This window comes from Convolutriloba macropyga, chromosome 8 (genome assembly GCF_964194025.1).
Source record: "Convolutriloba macropyga chromosome 8, txConMacr16.3, whole genome shotgun sequence".
Classification (NCBI taxonomy): Eukaryota; Metazoa; Xenacoelomorpha; order Acoela; family Convolutidae; genus Convolutriloba; species Convolutriloba macropyga.
Window position 1 is genome coordinate 25277871 of NC_134475.1, and position 23870 is coordinate 25301740.

The 23870-nt window shown below is 32.8% G+C and overlaps 3 protein-coding genes across 3 annotated transcripts in view; all 3 read right to left on the reverse strand.

Annotated features, from left to right (window-relative positions):
* The window catches only part of LOC142344625 (trafficking protein particle complex subunit 2-like), a 580178-nt gene that overhangs the window by 381995 nt on the left and 174313 nt on the right, over nt 1–23870 (reverse strand). The gene's annotated exons all lie outside the window — the stretch shown is intronic.
* The window catches only part of LOC142344623 (ubiquitin carboxyl-terminal hydrolase 5-like), a 385171-nt gene that overhangs the window by 186993 nt on the left and 174308 nt on the right, over nt 1–23870 (reverse strand). The window lies entirely within an intron of this gene.
* Nucleotides 862–23870, reverse strand: part of LOC142344994 (uncharacterized) — a 148346-nt gene continuing 125337 nt past the window's right edge. Inside the window, exons 9-11 of the mRNA XM_075397078.1 lie at nt 8734–9058; nt 8071–8216; nt 862–1357 (exon numbers count right to left, since the gene is read on the reverse strand). Of these exons, the coding sequence (XP_075253193.1) occupies nt 862–1357; nt 8071–8216; nt 8734–9058 (967 nt within the window). The remainder of the gene's footprint in view (nt 1358–8070; nt 8217–8733; nt 9059–23870) is intronic.

The window sequence follows — 23870 nt, forward strand, 5'->3', positions numbered from 1 at the left end:
GGCATATATGTTTGGCTCTACTTAGATGCACACTATTGATCTTAAATTAGTAAATGTTCATAAAACTTAAAGTTCATTAAGCGAGTTCAGAGGTCATTTTCTTGAGTGAGGCAAGTTATTGAAAAAGTCAATTCCAAGAAGTCCGGGTAAGACGAAACAAAAATCTGTTAGACGAAGTTAAAAAACATAGCCCAAGAATTCCGGAAACGACTCGAAGGCGAAAATTGCCCACACTTATGACTAACCAACAAGAACAACTTTTGTGGACCCTGAAGCTCCACAAATGCAATAAATTTAGGGAGGAATAGAGACGACATTCAAAAACAAATTGAACAAAAAAACTAGAAAAACTTAATAGTACAAGTTAAAAGAGTTTTCAATCCCTTTAGAATATTCCTTAAGTGTAATATGCGCGTAATTCATATCAGTCAAAAAATCGTGAAGACAAAATCAATCGTGAAAACGTCACTCAAGAAGTAAAATTGAAAAAATGTTCTAAAGAAAACGGTCATGCAAAAATTTTGCTTAAAAAGACACACACACACACGCACGCACGCACGCACACACACACACACACGCGCGCACGCACACACACACACACACACACACACACACACACACACGCACACACACGCACACACACACACACAGACACACACACACACACACGCACACACACACACACACACACACGTTACTACTAATTTTATGCCTGTATCTATACAAAAACATCCCTTCGCATAGATATGCCTAAATTAACGCGGATAATTTTTTTCCATTTTCTATTTTCATAAATTTTCTAAATCAGTTTTGACGAAGTAGTTTGGAGTGACAGAGCAAATGGGAGTAGCATCTGACAACTTAATTACCTTCCTCCTGTTCAAAACTTTCTCGACTTGCAAATGGAGCTGTTTCTGTCTCCTCTGAGGGCGTAGTTCCAGCAGAGTAGAACTGCACTGCAGCTGGAGTAATCATACCAATCACATGACCAGAACTGACTCCTAGCACACTGGTAGAACCTGGCAACTCCAGTCGCTCGGTTGGACCAAAGTTAATACTTGAGTTAGCAGTACTTTCTCGCACTGAGTTTGGATTCCCAAGGCGATAAAAGATGGCATGTTGGCTTAGAGAGTTGGAATTCGACAAGTCTTTATTGCTATTGTTATTACTATGGCTTGCAGTTGAATGACCATTTGAGGGGCTGCTGATAAGTTTCTGAGGAACCATTGGAGAATATGAATCACGAGCTGATGTCGGTCGCTTGAATGTTTCTGAATGAAAATCACCACTCATGGTCTTTTCGATCAAATTCATGACCTCGAGGTAATTTCGCTCGAAACACCGCTTCAATTCCAAGCTGAAAATCCAAGCAAAAATCAACTCAGATGTGTCATTCATTGTTCTTCCAATTATATTCAAAGAAAACATCAGCATGGCCAAGACCATCGCAAAACATCAACATAGCCGGTCGATTGCTGGATAATAATCGGAGTTGACCCGCTTAACACATACCGTTATTAAAACATAGGCGGCAGATTGCCGTAAAATAGCCGCTATAGACGCTTGTGGCCTTCCATGAATTGAAACAACTTTACAAATAAGATAGACAGATTGACCATCAGTCCTTTTATAGAACACTATACTTTTTATTTAGATTCGGACAGTCATTTTTACATACGCTCTATAAGGAAAAAGCCCTAATGGAGCTTTTTTCAAAATTACTATTTCCAATCAAAAACTAAAGACTCTTATACTCAAGAATTCGGGCATATATGTTTGGCTCTACTTAGATGCACACTATTGATCTTAAATTAGTAAATGTTCATAAAACTTAAAGTTCATTAAGCGCGTTCAGAGGTCATTTTCTTGAGTGAGGCAAGTTATTGAAAAAGTCAATTCCAAGAAGTCCGGGTAAGACGAAACAAAAATCTGTTAGACGAAGTTAAAAAACATAGCCCAAGAATTCCGGAAACGACTCGAAGGCGAAAATTGCCCACACTTATGACTAACCAACAAGAACAACTTTTGTGGACCCTGAAGCTCCACAAATGCAATAAATTTAGGGAGGAATAGAGACGACATTCAAAAACAAATTGAACAAAAAAACTAGAAAAACTTAATAGTACAAGTTAAAAGAGTTTTCAATCCCTTTAGAATATTCCTTAAGTAACAAGCTTCTATTCAAATCCCACTTAAAGCATTAAAACAAAAAAAAACAGGCAAAAAAATTATTCATTTCGTCTAAAAATCAGCAAAACTGATCAAAAACCTCCAAATTAGCATTAAACTCAAATTAACTATTTGAAACCTTCAATTCCTATTAAAATAAGCCTAAAACTAATACAATATCATAATCAAACCTCATAACCATCAACATTTGCAAAAAAACTGCTTTTGAAAGCCGCACGTGAACAAAAAAAATTCGCTCGCTTAGAGAAAATTTTTTCACACATCAATTTCTCGCTCTCTCAAAAACAGCGGTATGAACAAAAGGCACTCGCTTTTCGCTCCGCTCTTCACTTTTGTTCAGCACCAAAATAACTCCAAATCTTGTCACGCGTTTCATTTCCCGCTTCAAAAATCACTCCAATAAAATTGATTTTAAAAAAGGACTTCTCCAATACTCCTCTTCGAGTCGTAAAAAAGTAGGAGCGCAATAATAGCCGCCTGGAATTGCTGACGCGGCTATTAAACAGAAAAGAAATAAAATTACAGAATTTGTTTCTAAGCGTCAAAAAGTGTTTTAATTCGGTGTAGTTTCAGTTAAATTCACTTAATTTAACTTCTATACTGAAAGCTATAACGCCTTATGAACCAATGCACGTCGACTTAATGACCGGGTTTTTTCGGTTCATCCCGTTTTTGATTTTTCTCTTTTGAGCATGGCCGTATTCACTACATTGTGTAATTGAAAAAGTGGAAGAATTTGAATCCAATCAGCTGAAACAGTGTGTGAGTTCAGTCAGGAGTCAAAAGTGGAAGTCGTGACTTATGTAAAACGAAAAAGGTGATGGAAAGGTAGAGCAAATTAAAAAAACGTAGCCGGAAGACAGCGGAATCAACTCGCAGTAGATATTCAGTTAGGCCCCATCCAGTCAATGAGTAAATGGAATGAGCCTCGCAATTAATTTACCTAAATAACATGAGATAGGACAATATTGAAATCTGGAAAAAAAGGATCCAATTTTCCACAAAATGTGGTTCCGAAACAACTGTTGGCACAACTGCTTCCAAAACAAATATTCATCGTTCAATAAAGCACTACCATCTGATATAATACAACAGAAACGATACCTACTGAGAAAACAGAGGGAAGTGAATGAAAAAAACCAATCCTTCCTTAAAATGTCGACTCCCGACAATTATGGTGGGAAACTTTTCAATTATTCTTCACCTCAATCAGTGAACTACCCAATGCAAGGCAGAAAACAACAGAAAACATAGCTGACAGAAAATAGCCACAATAGCTTTGTAGACCCACAGTCTCAAAAAATGGTAAAGGAAACAGACCAAAAAAGAAGCTTTTTAAAATGGTGAGCTGATGTAATTTAAGAATATGTTCAACTTATTGCTGATTCTATTAACCGCCCTTAAAATACATACAGTTAGAGTGACACACTCATTTGACCACGTATCTTTGAATTAAAGTAAAGAAAAGTCAATTTCAGAGCGAGGAAGTCATTTTTGACAGTGAGGTAAGTCACGTGCGAACAAAAATGTTATCACGCGAATGAACAAAAAACACTCTCTACTAAGAGTGAAAAATGGCGTCACGCCCGCAATTCAGTTGAAGTTGCATGAAAGAATGAACAAAAAGGATATTTGAAAAGGTGATTATGACGCCATATGGTCGTAACAAAAATCCTATTGACAAAATAAAAACATAGCGGGACAAGTCCTGACCTACAATTCATGTTGTCATTGACTAAACAAAAAAACGTACCTAGAATGGACTATGAATGGATTAGAAAAACCATTTTTAAAAAATCGGATCCCAAAATGAAAAATAAAAACTGTAAAATTGAAGTAAAAATGCCGTTGTGAACAAAAACCAATAGCGAGAAAGCGAATTTTTGTTCAAACACCTATTTCTGAGTCTACTTTAAAATTAGAGCAAAAAATTTCGAGCCGTAAAAACAGTAGCTTTTTCGCTCCACTTTCTCTTTCGGCGTGACCAAAATCATCACTCCGATTTGACTTCAAAAATCATGAAAATGTGTGAACAGGTCTTCAAAGAGACAGCGACCCAATACAATTCTAATTCTTTGAATTGTAAAAACCAGATAACGGCCAATAATAACCTCAGCTATCGCTTTGCGGCTTTTATAAGGGTCCAAAATTATATAGCCCCATTTTCTGTATTAAACTCCTTTCAAAATCAAAATCAATCAAATCGGAAGTTCACATCGGAAAACACTTAGGCAAATAATTTCAACCAAAAAAGTTCACAAAACTACTAAAATGCAACTAACAGGGCAAATGCCAAAAATATTTGCAAAATGCGGCGCTGATGAGTAATAACTTTGAAAGATGAACAAAAATGCTACCAAACACAATAACACAAACTTAAATATTTGAAAAAGAAAACATTTTTCTCCGACTAATTTTAGTAAAAACTTAAAAAAACGTACGTGAAAAAGTAAAAGCCACATGTGATCACAAAAACTTTACTTGCTCAGCAAAAATTTCACAACTACACTTCTCGCAGTTTCGCAGAATTAAGAATGAACAAAAACCACTCACGATTATCTCTTTCTGTTTGAGTTTTGTTCAGCAGATTGACCTAAACATCCTTTCAAGTGTGGCATTTGACTTTTACTATGATATATGATTTAAGAAGTTATAGACAAAGAATTCCACCAAAAACCAGCCCTCAAAATAACTAGTTTCTGATGGCAGTAAGCATCAAAAAATCGAAAAACAACCTTATATGACAAAAGAAAATTCAACATAAGTAAATTATCCAAATAAAATACGAAAATTTATTCACTTTTGAAGTAAATACAAATAGAAAACATTATAAAATCGGGACAACTAAATCGCTCAAGAATCCTTGGACACGCCGGGTTAAGTCCAAAACATCTCTAAATTTGAAGAAAAACGTTAGAACTTCTCAATCTTTTTTTGTCAAAGTTCAAAAAACTGTTTGGTACCAATGAACATGAAACTGACTACGATAATGAGGCGTAAATTTATTGACAAGTAAAAGCAATACGTAGGGCCAAAACTGCCAGAATAAAATTAAATTTGAGAAAAAAAACAGTTGAAAAACCTTCAAATTAGCATGAACTCTTTATGATAATCGAGAACCTTCAAAACACTATCGAAACAACCTGAAAATTATTCCTTTAATCTTAATTTAGCGTTTAGACAACAAAGAAATATCGAAGAACAAAAAAACTGTAACGAAACAATGCTCGATTTTTCTCGACGAAACCAATTTCTTTCGCACGTACGTTTCTGGCTCTGTTTCAAAGAAGGCATGAACAAAATAAACACACCGTTTTTCTCCGATCTTCAATTTCTACTCACTCCTCAACTTTATTCACTTCCTCAACTTTCGGTTTCGTTGCTCGCTCACGTAAAAAAATTCCGGAAACTACTCGAAGAAAACAAAAAGTACGACGCCTTCAAAAAAAAACCAGTACTTACCGCTCATGAGAATAAAAAACTGAAAAATGAAACCACTCAAGAACCAATAAGCTCCTAAAAACTTGAATAAAAAAATAGCTGGCCGATTGCCAGAAAATAGCCGCAATAGCCTCGTAGATCTGCAGTCACCAGAAGAGTAAAAAACAGACCAAAAAGAAAAATCTTTTCATTACTAGCTGATATGTTAGACTTTTATCTATAACTTATTTCTGTATAAACAATCTGTATAACTTATTACTGCTTCGATTAGCTGCTCTCAAATAACCTTCAATTTGAGTGACACACGCTCAATTAACCTCAACTCTTTGATTTAAAATGAAGTCAATTTCAAAGTGAGGAATCATTTTTGAGAGTGAGGTAAGTCACGTGTGACTAAAAACTTAATCACGAGAATGAACAAAAAAACTCGCTCCAGTAAGAGCCAAAAATGACGCCACTCAGGCAATTCAGTTGAAATTGCACGAACGTAAAGCCGATTTGAAGTGGTTGTGACGCCATATGATCGTAGCAAAAATCTTGACGAAATATAAAAAACCAAGAGAAGGCAAAAAATAGCTTCAGCTATCGCTTTAACTATAGCTATTAACTAGGAAAGTAACGAACATTTTTATATTATCTGGGCACATAAAGCCAAAGAAAAATCCTTCAGTCAAATAAAGAGTATTGAAATCCACGCAAAACAATAGGCTAGTCATAACAGGCTAGACTACTTGTCTAAGATTATAGAAAAACCGGAAACAATTAAGAACAGTTAACAATTTCTTGTTTCATCTCAATATTTCAATTAAAAAATGTTTCATAGCAGAACTGTACTCATTTGTTATCAAAAATTTCCGTCAGTAAAAAGCCTCTTTTCAAATCCTACTTATGTCAGTCAAACAATATCAAAATTAGCATAATAGCAGAATATACTCAAATTAGCATAAAACTCATATGAATAACCAAAAACCTTCAAACAATCTAAAAACGACCCTACAATTAATACAACATCACAATCAAACCTCTTTCCCACAAAGGTTTAAGAAATAATGTTTTAAGAAGCCACATGTGATCAAAAAATATTGCTAGCTGAAGGAAATTTCTTTTAACCTCAATTTCTCGATCTCTCAAGAACAGCGGTGTGACGAAAACACTATTTAGGCTCAACTCTTCAATTTTGTTCAGTGCCCTTATCACTCCAAATTTTTTACACGTTATATTTCCGGCTTCAAAACTACAGAACCCGTTCGAAGTTATTATACTCGTACACTCAAGCCAATTCCTACAAATCAAAACCTCCTAGTTAATTACACTATTTTTTGCAATAAAAATTGAGTTAAAATAACATGAAAAACCAAATCTGTTAACTATTGAGATCAAGTTTCTGTACCAATTTCTCCTCCAAAACAACTATCTGCAAAAGAGCTTTTCAAAACAAATAGCTTTCATTCAATATTTGACTACCAACAAGTAGAATAATATCAGAACAGAGAAAACCGTACTTGAAGAGAAAACCGAGGAAAGGAAAAGGGAAAAATTTTTAAAAAATCATACAAATGAAAACGCTTCAATTTACAATCATTTTTTTCAAAACTCCCTTTCAAAAAATTTTCTGCTAGCATTAATTACTCCATTTCCTGTAACAAACCCATCTCAAACATACAAAATTAAAATCAGTCAAATCGAAAGACCGAAAACAAGAAAACATCCAAACTCAACCAAAAAAGTCACCAAATGCTATAGAAAATTGAAAAACCTGTTCAAAAACAGTCCAACAGGAGAAAAATAGCATAAAACTGGAAAGCTGAAACTGTCATCTAAAATTCTTATATTCGCTTCAGATGGCTAAAAATGCTTCCAAACGTACTGATACTAGCTAGGATATCTGAGACGAAAAGCTTTTACTGAAAAAGTTAAAACAAAAAAAACCGCTTTGAAGAAGCCGCACGTGATCAAAAAATTTTGCTCGCTCAGCGCAAATTCTTCCCAACGTTTATCGCTCTTTCTCAAAATAAAGAAGGAACAAAAACCACTCTAAATTCGTTCTCTGCTTTTGACATTTTGTTTTCAACAGATTGACGTGAACACTTATTTCACGCGCAGCATTTGACTTCCTCTAAAACACCCACTGCAAAAAGATTTAAATAGATCACCATTACTACTCTTCGAGTCGTAAAAATAAAACCATGACGCTACTTCGAGATTGGCATCACTCCTCTTCGAGTCGTAGAAAGGATAGCGCCTAAATAATGGTCGTTGAGAGGATGGCGGCGGCTATAAATCAAATATTGGTCCTCTGAAGCCTTTAAATTTCCGAGAATATTCTAAGGTTCATGTTAAACTAACATTTCACAATTTTTTATCGGTAGATTCAGGTCCTCAGGTTCGCTATAATGTCCAAATGGAACTATATGTGCCAGTACAGTTTGAAATTCTTACGTGTGACCGTGGTTTTTGTCAGCTTTCTCTTGGACAATGGTGACCTCAGACTGCAGGACTTTGTTTCTTGTCTCTAACTCAGTTGCCAGCTTACGCATCTCTTTCATCTTTTGTTCATTTTCGCCCGCCAACTCTGAGCGCAGCGCCTGTACATTGAAAATTAACTAATTATAGTTTTAAAAAAATAGCAAAAGAGCTCCTGTTGTCTGTTTTAAAATAAAAATGCCTCTATCGTTGGAACAGTAATGAAATGATTATATGACGGCTGGTCAACACGCTCTTGCAATCATCTGAAGATATTTAGATATGCATCTGAGTTAAGCCCCTGCTACGTTTTCTTTTTACTTTTCAACTATTGAATCGTTTGGCATACGGCAGGTTGGCAATTTATGTGCCAACTCACAACCAGTTCCCATTGCAGTCACCACAATCGAGGTCATAGTTGTCGTAATCATACTTGTTTTAATTTGCATGCGATTTCAACTTTATGACCAAGTAAAATCTTACAGCGTAAAATTGCGTTTTAGTGCTTTCTTATGTGTGTATGCTTTAAAATACTCCAAATATTAAACTGATTACAAAAAACTACCAGCAAAATTTTGCATAACTACGATACTTAATAGTCTAACAAGAAGCCTGAGCTTTCTCATAAATTGTAGTTACCTCCATGGCTGCCTTGAAAGTGGACTCCATCCGTCTCAATTCTGAAGTGTGTTTCCTTCTCTCCTCCTCAATCCTGTACTCCCATTGACTGTTTACATCACTCAGATCCCGTTGAAATTTTACTTCAGCCTCCTTTTCACACGACTGTTTTGCCTTCGCAACTTCATTGGACAAACGACTCGAGTGCGACTGTAGCTCTGCTTCTAACGAGCTTCTCTCACTACGCTCAGTCTCCAGCTGCTGGTTGAGGCTCTCCAGCGTCTTTTGCAATGTTCCTATCTCCTTCTTTAAGTCCTTGCACTTCTTGTACTCTGCTTCTAACAATCTGAACACAATGTATACGTTGTAAAAAGAATGGTATTCTCTAAAGTTCTATTGTACCGAGTTGAGTCACACAGGTTCTGCCTTTAACTGAGCTCAAGTCCATTCAGAAAAGCTTAATCCAGCATAGTTTTAGTTAACGTCTGTCAGGAGCTCAGCTTTATGAAGTCCAACCTTATGAACATGAAATTGTATACGCTCGAATTTTAGACTTTCCTGCTCTTATATTGGAGCTTTGTCGTTAGACATACTCCTGCTTCTTAATAAGACAGTACAGGGGCTAGTATCAATACAAATAAGCATTACAGATTGTAGCTAAGAGTTATGGGGATAAAAGTTCGAGTAGCATGCATCTAAAATTGGGCTTCAAGAGAGTTTATTCCATTTCTAATTTTGATTTAGTTTTTTGATACTTATTCTCTTCAATTGGGATTGCTTTGTTGAGCCACTGCTGTTTATAAGCACTTTGAGCACAATGAGAGAAGAATGAAAATAGCCTAGCGATATCAAAAAGATTTTATGCAAAATGCGAAAAAAGCCGCAACATGAGGTATGTGCTCAACGAATTTTTATTTGACGAAAACAGGACACAGTAGAACAAGTCCTGAAACAATTCAAAGAATTTTATTAATTTAACAAAAAAATCTAGATCAATCAAACTTAAAATCCTGAAGTACAAAGCAAGATAGAATCCTGCATCAGAATTAACTAAAAATTTACTCAGAATTAAATTAGAAAGAAGAAGTCATTGGTCCAGACTTATCATCATTTAATTAATCAAAAAGATGGACCTCATAGGACTCCAGAAAAAAATCTAACAAAAACAACCATAAGTGGCAACATATAGAATCATAAGTGATGTCACACAAAAAACAAAAACTAGAAATACAACGAAATGAGTAACCGAAACAGACAAATCAAAGTTATAGTCCTGGAGTACAAAGCAAAATAGAACAAGCAGAAGATCGCAACTACGAACAAGCGCTATACCGGAATACCGAATACCAAGCGCTATGCAAAAATTACCAGAATGTAAACTCAGAATTAAATTAGAAATCATAATTCACTGGTCTAGACTAATCATATAAATAATCAAAAAGAAGATAGACCCCTTAGCTCCTACAGAACAGAAATCTAATGAAGATCTCTAAAAGTGGTAACAACCAATCAAAAGTTCTGTAAAAAACGAGCTCAAATATATTACGAAATGAGGCATCGAGCAAAGAAAAATCAAACGTATAATCCTGAAGTACAAAGCGAAATAAAATCCTGCATCAAAATTACCTGAAAATTTACTCAGAATCAAATTAGAAATCACAATTCAATGGTTATCGAACACAGACAAATCAAAGTTATAGTCCTGAAGTACAAAGCATAATAGAACAAAAAGAAAATCGCAACTACGAACAAGCGCTATGTAGGAATACCGAATCGAAAATACCAGAAAGTATAGTCAGAATTAAATGAAAATGATATTTCATTGGACCAGACTAATCATCATTTAAATAAGCAAAAAAGAGATACAATCAAAATTTTTGTAATAAAGCGAACTCAAATATATCAAGTAATGAGGCATCGATAACAGATAAATCAAACTTATAATCCTCAAGTACAAAGCAAAATAGAATCCTGCATCAAAATTAACTGAAAGTTAATTCAGAAATAAAATAGAAATCATAATTCATGCGTTCAGACTAATCATATTCAAATAACCAAAAAGGCGATAGACCCCAGAGATCCTACAGAACAGAAATGTAACAAAGAACCTCTATAAGTGAAACATACAAACTTTTTCGTAACAAAACGAATTCAATTATATTACGAAATGAGACATGGAACGCCGAAAAATCATACTTATAATCCTGAAGTTCAAAGCAAAATAATCGCCTGGACTAAAATTACCTGGAAAATTACTAAGAATTAAACTAGAAATAAGAATTCATTGGACCAGACGAATCATCATTCAATTAATCAAAAAGAAGATAGACCCCATTAGTCTTCCAGAAAACAATCTAACTAGGAACCTCTAAAAGTGGCAACATATAGAATCAAAATTTTGTAACACAAGAAACAAATACTACGAAATGAGTAATCGAATATAGACAAATCAAAGCCATAACCCTGAAGTACAAAGCAAGATAGATTATAAAAATCGCAACTAGGAACAAGCGCTATGTAGGAATACTGCATCATAATTAACTGAAAGTTTACACAGAATTAAATTCGAAATCAAATTTTATTGGTCCAGAATAATCATCATTTAAATAACCAAAAAGGCGATAGACCCCAGAGATCCTACAGAACAGAAATGTAACAAAGAACCTCTAAAAAAGGTAACATACAATCAATTTTTTGGAGTAAAACGAACTTAAATATATTGAGAAATGAGGCATCGACCACAGAAAAATCCAACTTAAAATCCTCAAGTACAAAGCAAAAATAGAATCCTGGATCAAAATTACCTGAAGTTTATTCAGAAATAAAATAGAAATCGTAAGTCATGGGTCCAGACTAATTATTCTTTAAATAACCAAAAAGGCAATAGACCCCGGAGATCCTACAACAGAAATGTAACGAAGAACTTCTAAAAGTGGTAACACCGAATCAAAATTTTTGTAACATGAACTCAAAAATATTACGAAAAGAGGCATCAAGCAAGGAAAAATCGAACTTAAAAACCTGAAGTACAGAGCAAAATATAATCCCGCATCAAAATTACCTGAAAGTTTACTCAGAATTAAATTACAAATCAGAATTCATTGGTCCTGACTAATCGTCAATCAAGTAATCAAAAACGTAGACCTCATAGGCCTCCAGAAAAGAAATCTAACAAAAAAAATCCATAAGTGGCATAATACAGAATCATAAATTATGTCACACAATGAAAAAAATACTTGAAAAAAATTACGCAATCAGTCATCGAACACAGACAACACAAGGTTATAATTAAGTACAAAGAATATTAGAACAAACAGAAATTCGCAACTAAGAGCAAGCGCTATGTAGGAATACCCAATCAAAATTACCAAAGTATACTCAGAACTAAATGAGAAATCATAATTCATTGGTCCAGACTAATCATCATTTAAATAAGCAAAAAAGAGATAGACACCATAGGTCCTACAAAACAGAAATCTAACTAAGAACATCAATAAGTGGTAATACACAATCGAAATTATTGTAACAAAACGAACTCAAATATAATAAGAAATGAAGCATCGAGCACAGAAAAATCAAATTGATAATCCTGAAGTACAAAGAAAGAATCCTGCAAAAAATTACCTGAAAGTTCACTCCGAATTAAATTAGAGATCATAATTCATTGGTCCAGACTAATCATCATTAATTAATCAAAAAGAGGATGGACCTCATAGGTCCCCCCGAAAGGAAATCTAAAGAAGAACCACTATAAGTGGCAAGAAACAGAATCATAAGTTTTGTAACAAAGTGAACAAATACTACAAATGCTACAAAATGCGTCATCAAACACAGGCAAATCAACGTTATCATCTTGAAGTGCAAAGCAAATTATAAAAAAAAAAAATCGCAACTTCGAACAAGCGTTACGTAGGAATACTGCATCAAAACTACCTGAAAGTTTACTCCGAATTATATGGAAAACATATTTCGTTGGTCCAGAATAACCATCACTTATATAACCAAAAAGAAGATAGAACCCATCAGTCTTACAGAACAAAAATCTAACGAAGAACCTCTAAAAGTGATAACATAGATTCCAAACTTTTGTAACAAAACGAACACAAAGATACTACAATATGAGGCATCGAGAATAATCATCATTTAAATAACCAAAAAGAAGATAGACATCATCAGTCATACAGAACAAAAATCTAACGAAGAACCTCTAAAAGTGGTAACAACCAATCAAAATTTTTGTAACAAAACGAACACAAGTAGACAAAATGAGGCATCAAGAAGAGACAAACCAGACTCAAAATCATGAAGTACCAAGTAAAATAGAATCCTGCATAAAAGTTACCTGAAAGTTCACTCAGAACTAAATTAGAGATCAAAATTCATTGGTCCAGGCTAATCATCATTCAATTAATCAAAAAGAAGATCGACCTCATGGGTCCTCCAGAAAAAAAATCTGAAGACGAACCTCTAAAAGTGGCAACATACAGCATCGTAAGTTTTGTAACACAATAAACAAATATAGCGAAATGAGTAATCGACCACAGACAAATCAAAGTTATAATCCTGAAGTACACAGTAATATAGAATAAAAGAAAATCGCAAGTACGAGCAAGTGCAATGTAGGAATACTGCATCAAAGTTACCTAAAAGTTTACTCAGAATTAAATTAGAAATCATAGGTCCAGATTAATCATCATTGAGTTAATCAAAATAAGATAGACCTCATAGCTCCTCCAGTAAAAAAAAATCTAACGAAGCACCTCTATGTGGCAACAAAGAACATCATAAGTTTGTAACAAAGTGAAAAAAAAATACTACAAAAACTACGAAATGAGTCATCGAACACAAACAAATCAATGTTATCATCTTGTTGTACGCAAAATAGAACAAAACCAAAATCGCAACTACGAACAAGCGCTATGTAGTAACAGTGCATCAAAAATGCCTGAAAGTTTACTCAGAATTAAATTAGAAATCATATTTCATTGGTCCCGAATAGCCATCATTTAAATAATCAAAAAGAAGATAGACCCCATGAGTCCTCCAAAAAAAATCTAACGGCGAACCTCTAAATAAGGCAACATGCAGAATTATAAATTTTGTAACACAATGAACAAGTACTACGAAATGAGTATTCGAACACAGGCAAATCAAAGTTATGATTCTGAAGTACAAAGTAAAAAGAAAAAAAGAAAATCGCGAGTAGGAACAACCGCAATGTAGGAATACTGCATCATAATCAACTGAAAGTTTACTCAAAATTAACTTAGCAATCATATTTCATTGGTCCAGACTAATCATCATTTAAATAACCAAAAAGAAGATAGACCTCATGAGTCCTCCAGAAAATAAATTTAACGATTAGCCTCTAAAAGTGGCAACATACAGAATCGTAAGTTCTGTAACACGATGAATAAATAGTACGAAATGAGTAATCGAACACAGACAAATCAAAGTTATGATCCTGAAGTACAAAGCAAAAAAGAATAAAAGAAAATTGCGAGTAAGAACAAGCTCAATTTAGGAATACTGCATCAAAGTTACCTAAAAGTTTACTCAGAATTAAATAAAAAAACATATTTCATTGGTCCAGACTAATCATCAATTAATTAATTAACAAAAAGGTAGACCTCATAGGTCCTCCAGTAAAGAAATCTAACGAAGAGCCTCTAAGTGGCAAAAAACAGACTCAAAACTTTTGTAGCGAAGTGAAAAAATACTACTAATACCGCGAATTGCGTCATCGAACACAGACAAATCAAATTTATCATCCTGAAGTAAAAGACAAAATAGAACAAAAAGAAAATAGCAAACACAACCAAGCACTATGTGAGAATACTGCATCAAAATTACTTGAAAGTTTACACAGAATAAAATTAGAAATCATATTTTACTGGTCCAGAAAAATCCTCATTCAAATAACCAAAAAGGAGATAGACCCCAAAGGTCTTACATAACAGACATCTAACAAAGAACCTCTAAAAGTGGTAACATACAAAGCTTTTGTAACAAAACTAATTCAATTATATTACGCAATGAGGCATGGAACACAGAAAAATCATACTTATAACCCTGAAGTTCAGAGCAAACTCATCGCCTGGATCAAAAGTACCTGAAAGTTTACTCAGATTTAAGTTAAAAACCATAATTAATTGGTCCAGACTAATCATTTAATTAATCAAAAAGAAGATAGACCTCATAGGTCCTCCAGCAAATAAATCTAAAGAAGAACCTCTGAAAGTGGCAACACAGAAAAATAAATATTGTAACACAATGAAAAAATACTACGAAATGAGTAATTGAACACAGACAAATCACAGTTATAATCCCGAAGTACCAAGCAAAAATTAAGAAAAGAAAATCGCAAGTAAGAACAAGCGCAATGTAGGAATACTGCATCAAAATTACCTGAAAAATTACACAGAATTAAATTAAAACCATATTTCATTGGCCCAGAATAATCACCATTTAAGTAATCAAAAAGGAGATAGACCCCCAAGGGTCCTACGGAACAGATATCTCAAAAAGAACCTCTTAAAGTGGTAACATACAAAAGTTTTTGTAACAAAAAGATATGAATTATATTACAAAATGAGGCATCGAGCAGAGAATAATCATACTTTTAATCCTGAAGTTCAAAGCAAAAAAGAATAAAAGAAAATCGCAAGTACGAACAAGCGCAATGCAGGAATACTGCATCAAAATTACCTGAAAAATTACACAGAATTAAATTAAAACCATATTTCATTGGCCCAGAATAATCACCATTTAAAGTGGCAGCATACATAATCATAATTTTTTTAACACAATGAACAAATACTACGAGGTAAGTTATCGAACACAGACAAATGAAAGTTTTAATCCTGAAGTACAAAGCAAGAGAGATTAAAAAAAGAAAATAGCAGTTAAGAGCAAGCGCTATGTAGGAATACTGCGCCAAAATTAACTGAAAGTTAGTAATTATATCTCATTCGTCCAGACTAATCATCATTTAAACAATCAAAAAGAAGATAGACCCCATGAGTCCTCCAGAAAATAAAACTAACGAAGAATCTCTAAAAATTGCAAAATACAGATTCACAAATTTTCAAACGCAACATTCAGAATCAAAAGTTTTGTAACACAATAAACAAATACGACGAAATGAGTAATCGAACTCAGACAAATCAAAATTATAACCCTGAAGTAAAAAGCAAAAAATAATAAAAGAAAATCGAACAAGCGCAATGCAGGAATACTGCATCAAAAATACCTAAAACTTTACACAGAAATAAAGTAAAAATCATATTTCATTGGTCCAGAATAATCACCATTTAAATAATCAAAAAGGAGATAGACCCCAAAGGTCTTACGGAACAGATATCTAACAAGGAACCTCTAAAGTGGTAACATACAAAAGTTTTTGTAACAAGAAGATATAAACTATTACGAAATGATTCATCGAGCACAGAGTAATCATACTTATAATCCTGAAGTTCAAAGCAAAATAATCGGGGGATCAAAATTACCTGAGAGTTTACTCAGAATATAATTAGAAATCATAATTCATTGTCCCAGACTAATTTCAATTAATTATTTTAACAAAAGTCACCTCATAGGTCTTCCAGAATATAAATCTAACGAAGAACCTCTAAAAGTGGCAAAATACAGATTCATAAAAGTTTAAACACAAGGAACAAATACTGCGAGGTGAGACAGCGAACACATACAAATCAAAGTTATAATCCTGAAGTAAAGCAAGATATATTAAAAAAAAGAAAATCTCAATTACGAGCAAGCGCTATGTAGGAATACTGCATCAAAGTTACCAAAAATTTTACCCAGAATTAAATTAGAAATCATAACTTATTGGTCCAGACTAATTATCATTGATTTAATCGAAAAGAAGAGAGACCTCATAGATCCTCCAGTAAAGAAATCTAACAAAGAACCTCTAAAAGTGGCAAAAAACAGATTCATAAATTTTTTAACACAATGAACAAATACTACGAAATGAGTAATCCAACACAGACATATCAAAGTTATTAGCCTGAAGTACAAAGCAAAAGAGAATAAAGTAAAATCGCAAGTACGAACAAGCGCAATGCAGGAAGACTGCATCAAAATTACCTGAAACTTTACACAGAATTAAATTAGAAATCATATTTCATTGGTCCAGAATAATCACCATTTAAGTAATCAAAAAGGAGATAGACCCCCAAGGGTCTTACGGAACAGATATCTAACAAAGAACCTCTAAAAGTGGTAACAAACAAAAGTTTTCGTAAGAAAAATATATAAATTAAATTACGAAATGAGGCATCGAGCACAGAATAATCATACTTATAACCCTGAAGTTCAAAGCGAAATAATCGGGTAGATAAAAATTACCTGAAAGTTTACTCAGAACTTAATTAGAAATCATAACTCATTGGCCCAGGCAAATTATCATTTAATTAATTTAAAAAAGACACCTCATAAGTCTTCCAGAATATAAATCTAACGAAGAACCTCTAAAAGTGGCAAAAAACAGATTCATAAATTTTTTAACACAATGAACAAATAATACGAGGTGAGTCATCGAACACAGACAAATCAAAGTTATAATCCTGAAGCAAAGCAAGATTTTTTTGAAAAGAATCACAATTACGAGCAAGCGCTATGTAGGAATACTGCATCAAAGTTACCGAAAAGTTTACTCAGAATTAAATTAGAAATCATAACATATTGGTCCATTCTAATCATCATTGATTTAATCGAAAAAAAAGATAGAACTCAGAGCTCCTCCAGGAAAGAAATCTAACGAAGAATCTCTAAAAGTAGCAACAATCAGAATCAAAAGTCTTGTAACACAATGAACAAATACTACAAAATGAGTAATAGAACAGGCATATCAAAGTTATAAGCCTGAAGTACAAAGCAAAAAAGAATAAAGGAAAATCGCAAGTACGAACAAACGCAATGCAGGAAGACTGCATCAAAATTACCTGAAACTTTACACAGAATTAAATTAGAAATCATATTTCATTGATCCAGAAAAATCACCATTTAAGTAATCAAAAAGGAGATAGACCCCCAAGGGTCTTACGGAACAGATATCTCAAAAAGAACCTCTTAAAGTGGTAACATACAAAAGTTTTTGTAACAAAAAGATATGAATTATATTACAAAATTAGGCATCGAGCAGAGAATAATCATACTTTTAATCCTGAAGTTCAAAGCAAAAAAGAATAAAAGAAAATCGCAAGAACGAACAAGCGCAATGCAGGAATACTGCATCAAAATTACCTGAAACTTTACACAGAATTAAATTAAAAATCATATTTCATTGGTCCAGAATAATCATCATTTAGATAATCAAAAAGGAGATAGACCCCAAGGGTCTTACGGAACAGATATCTAACAAAGAACCTCTAAAAGTGGTAACAAACAAAAGTTTTCGTAAGGAAAATATATAAATTATATTACGAAATGAGGCATCGAGCACAGAATAATCATACTTATAACCCTGAAATTCAAAGTAAAATAATCGGGTAGATAAAAATTACCTGAAAGTTTACTCAGAACTTATTTAGAAATCATAATTCATTGGCCCAGGCTAATTATCATTTAATTAATTTAAAAAAAGACACATCAAAAGTCTTCCAGAATATAAATCTAACGAAGAACCTCTAAAAGTGGCAAAAAACAGATTCATAAATTTTTTAACACAATGAACAAATACTACGAGGTGAGTCATCGAACACAGACAATGTAATCGAACCATCAAAGTTATAATCCTGAAATAAAGCAAGATTTTTTTGAGAAAAGAATCCCAATTACGAGCAAGCGCTATGTAGGAATACTGCATCAAAGTTACCGAAAAGTTTACTCAGAATTAAATTAGAAATCATAACATATTGGTCCATTCTAATCATCATTGATTTAATCGAAAAAAAGATATAACTCATAGGTCCTCCAGGAAAGAAATCTAACGAAGAATCTCTAAAAGTAGCAACATTCAGAATCAAAAGTCTTGTAACACAATGAACAAATACTACAAAATGAGTAATAGAACAGGCATATCAAAGTTATAAGCCTGAAGTACAAAGCAAACAAGAATAAAGGAAAATTCCAAGTACGAACAAGCACAATGCCGGAATACCTCATCAAAATCACCTGAAACTTTACACAGAATTAAAATAGAAATCATATTTCATTGGTCCAGAATAATCACCATTTAAATAATCAAAAAGAAGATAGACCCCAATGGTCTTACGGAACAGATATCTCACAAAGAACCTCAAAAAGTGGTAACATACAAAAGTTTTTGTAACAAAAAGATATAAATTATATTACGAAATGAAGCATCGAGCAGAGAATAATCATACATATAATCCTGAAGTTCAAAGCAAAATAATCGGGTGGATCGAAATTACCTGAAAACTTACTCAGAATTTAATTAGGAATCATGATTCATTGGTCCAGACTAATCATCATCGATTTAATCGAAAAGAAGATAGACCTCATAGGTCCTCCAGTAAAGAAATCTAACGAAGAATCTAAGTGGTAACATACAGTATCAAAAGTTTTGCACCACAATGAACAAATACTAAGAAATGAGTAGTCGAATACAGACAAATCAAAGTTATAACCCTGGAAGTACACAGCAAAAAAGAATAAAATGAAACCGCTAATACTAGCAAGCGGAATGTAGGAATACTGCATCATAATTAACTGAAAGTTTGCTCAGAATTATTTAGTAATCATACTTCATTGGTCCAGACTAATCATCATTTAAATAATCAGAAAGAAGATAGACCTCATGGGTCCTCCAGAAAAAAAAATAAAGAAGAAAAAATAAAGAAGAAAAAATAAAGAAGAAAAAATGAAGAAGATGTAAGTGGCAACATACAGAATGATAAATTTTGTAACACAATGAACAAATACTACGAAAAGAGTAATCGAACACAGACAAACAAAAGTTATAACCCTGAAGTACAAAGCAAGATAGATTAAAAAAATCGCAATTACGAGCAAGTGCTATGTAGGAATACTGCATCATAATTAACTGAAAGCTTACACAGAATTAAATTTAAAATCAAATTTCATTCGTCCAGACTAATCATCAATTAAATAATCAAAAAGAAGATAGAGCCCATGAGACCTCAGGAAGTTAAATCTAACAAAGAATCTCTAAAAGTGGCAACATACAGAACCATAAATTTTTCAACACAATGAACAAATACTACGAAATGGGTAATCGAACTCAGACAAATCAAAGTTATAACCAAGAAGTACAAAGCAAAAAAAAAATAAAGGAAAATCTCAAGGACGAACAAGCGCAATGCAGGAATACCTCATCAAAATTACCTGAAAGTTTACACAGAATTAAATTAGAAATCAAATTTTATTGAACCAGAATATTCATCATTTAAATAATCAAAAATGAGGTAGACACCCAAAGGTCTTACGGAACAGATATCTAACAAAAAACCTCTAAAAGTGGTAACCTAGAAAATTTTTGTAACAAAAAGAATTAAATTAATTTACCAAATGAGGCATCGAGCACAGAAAAATCATACTAATAATACTGAAGTTCAAAGCAGAATAATCGGGTGGATCAAAATTACCTGAAAGTTTACCAAGAATTAAATGACACATAATTACACAGAATTAAATTAGAAATCAAATTTTATTGGACCAGAATATTCATCATTTAAATTATCAAAAATGAGATAGACCCCCAAAGGTCTTACGGAACAGATATCTATCTAAAAACCTCTAAAACTGGCAACCTAGAACCTTTTTGTAACAAAAAGAATTCAATTAATTTACGAAATGAGGCAGCGAGCACAGAAAAATCATACCAATAATACTGAAGTTCAAAGCAAAATAATCGGGTGGATCAAAATTACCTGAAAGTTAACTAAGAATTAAACGAGAAATCATAATTCATTGGTCCAGAATAATCTTCATTTAATTAATCAAAAAGACCTCATACGTCTTCCAGAAAATAAATCTAACCAAGAACCTCTAAAAGTGGTAGTAAACAGAACCATAAAATTTTTTAACACAATGAACAAATAAAACGAAATGTGTAATCGAAATCAGACAAATCAAGTTATAACCAAGAAGTACAAAGCAAAAAAGAATAAAGTAAAATCGCAAGTACGAACAAGCGTAAAGCAGGAATACCTCATCAAAATTACCTGAAAGTTTACACAGAATTAAATTCGAAATCAAATTTTATTGGTCCAGAATATTCATCATTTAAATAATCAAAAAAGAGATAGACCCCAAAGGTCTTACGGAACAGATATCTAACAAAAAACCTCTAAAAGTAGTAACCTAAGAAGTTTTTGTAACAAAAAGACTTAAATTAATTTACGAAATGAGGCATCGAGCACAGAAAAATCATACTAATAATACTGAAGTTCAAAGCAGAATAATCGGGTGGATCAAAATTACCTGAAAGTTTACTAAGAAATAAATGACACAGAATTAAATTAGAAATCAAATTTTATTGGACCAGAATATTCATCATTTAAATAATCAAAAAAGAGATAGACCCCCAAAGGTCTTACGGAACAGATATCTAACAAAGAACCTCTAAAGTGGTAACCAAGAACGTTTTTGTAACAAAAAGAATTAAATTAATTTACGAAATGAGGCATCGAGCACAGAAAAAACATACTAATAATACTGAAGTTCAAAGCAGAATAATCGAGTGGATCAAAATTACCCAAAACTTTATACAGAATTAAATTAGAAATCATATTTCATTGGTCCAGAAAGATTATCATTTAAAAAATCAAAAAAAGAGATAGAACCCAAAGGTCTTACGGAACAGATATCTAACAAAAAACCTCTAAAAGTGGTAACCTAGAAAGTTTTTGTAACAAAAAGACTTAAATTAATTTACGAAATTAGGCATCGAGCACAGAAAAATCATACTTATAATACTGAAGTTCAAAGAAATTAATCAGGTGGATCAAAATTACCCAACACTTTATACAGAATTAAATTAGAAATCATATTTCATTGGTCCAGAAAGATTATCATGTAAAGAATCAAAAAAGAGATAGAACCCAAAGGTCATACGGAACAGATATATAACAAAAAACCTCTAAAAGTGGTAACCTAGAAAGTTTTTGCAACAAAAAGACTTAAATTAATTTACGAAATGAGGCATCGAGCACAGAAAAATCGTTCTTATAATACTGAAGTTCAAAGCAAAATAATCGGGTGGCTCAAAATTACCCGAAAGTTTACTAAAATGACACAGAATTACACAGAATTAAATCAGAAATCATAATTCATTGGTCCAGAATAATATTCATTTAATTAATGAAAAAGACCTCATAGGTCTTCCAGAGTATAAATCTTACCAAGAACCTCTAAAAGTGGCAGTATACAGAACAATAAATATTTCAAGACAATGAACAAATAATACGAAATGGGTAATCGAACTCAGACAAATCAAGTTATAACCAAGAAGTACAAAGCAAAAAAGAATAAAGGAAAATCGCAAGTACGAACAAGCGCAATGCAGGAATACCTCATCAAAATTACCTGAAGGTTTACACAGAATTAAATTAGAAAACAAATTTTATTGGTCAAGAATATTCATTATTTAAATAATCAAAAAGGAGATAAACCCCAAAGGTATTACGGAACAGATATCTAACAGAGAACCTCTAAAAGTGCTAACATACAAAAGTTTTTGTAAAAAAAAGAAATAAATAATATTACGAAATGAGGCAGCGAGCACAGAGAAATCATACTTATATTACTGAAGTTCAAAGCAAAATAATCGGGTGGATCAAATTTATCTAAAACTTTATACAGAATTAAATTAGAAATCATATTTCATTGGTCCAGAATTCCAGAATGATTATCATTTCAAAAATCAAAAAAAGAGATAGAACCCAAAGGTCTTAGGGAACAGATATCTAACAGAGAACCTCTAAAAGTGGTAACATACAAAAGTTTTTTTTAATAAAAAGAGTAAATTATATTACGAAATGAGGCATCGAGCACAGAAAATCATACTTATAATACTGAAGTTCAAAACAAAATAATCGGGTGGATCAAAATTACCTCAATGTTTACTCAGAATTAAATTAGAAATCATAATTCATTGGTCCAGAATTATCATTATTTAATTAATCAAAAAGACCTCATAGGTCTTCCAGAATATAAATCTAGCGAAGAACCCCTAAAAGTGGCAACATACAGAACCGTAAATTTTTTAACACAATAAACAAATACTACGAAATGGGTAATCGAACTCAGACAAATCAAAGTTATAACCAAGAAGTACAAAGCAAGAAAGAATAAAGGAAAATCGCAAGTACGAACAAGCGCAATGCAGGAATACCTCATCAAAATTACCTGAAAGTCACTAAGAATTAAATGAGAAATCATAATTCATTGGTCCAGAATAATCATCATTTAATTATTCAAAAAGAAGATAGACCCCCAAAGGCCTTACGGAACAGATATCTAACAAAGAACCACTAAAAGTGGTAACATACAAAAGTTTTTGTAACAAAAAGAGTAAATTATATTACGAAATGAGGCATCGAGCACAGAAAATCATACTTATAATACTGAAGTTCAAAACAAAATAATCGGGTGGATCAAAATTACCTGAAAGTTTACTCAGAATTAAATTAGAAATCATAATTCATTGGTCCAGAATTATCATTATCTAATTAATCAAAAAGACCTCATAGGTCTTCCAGAATATAAATCTAGCGAAGAACCCCTAAAAGTGGCAACATACAGAACCGTAAATTTTTTAACACAATAAACAAATACTACGAAATGGGTAATCGAACTCAGACAAATCAAAGTTATAACCAAGAAGTACAAAGCAAAAAAGAATAAAGGAAAATCGCAAGTACGAACAAGCGCAATGCAGGAATACCTCATCAAAATTACATGAAAGTCACTAAGAATTAAATGAGAAATCATAATTCATTGGTCCAGAATAATCATCATTTAATTAATCAAAAGAAGATAGACCCCCAAAGGCCTTACGGAACAGATATCTAACAAAGAACCTCTAAAAGTGGTAACATACAAAAGTTTTTGTAACAAAAAGAGTAAATTATATTACGAAATGAGGCATCGAGCACAGAAAATCATACTTATAATACTGAAGTTCAAAACAAAATAATCGGGTGGATCAA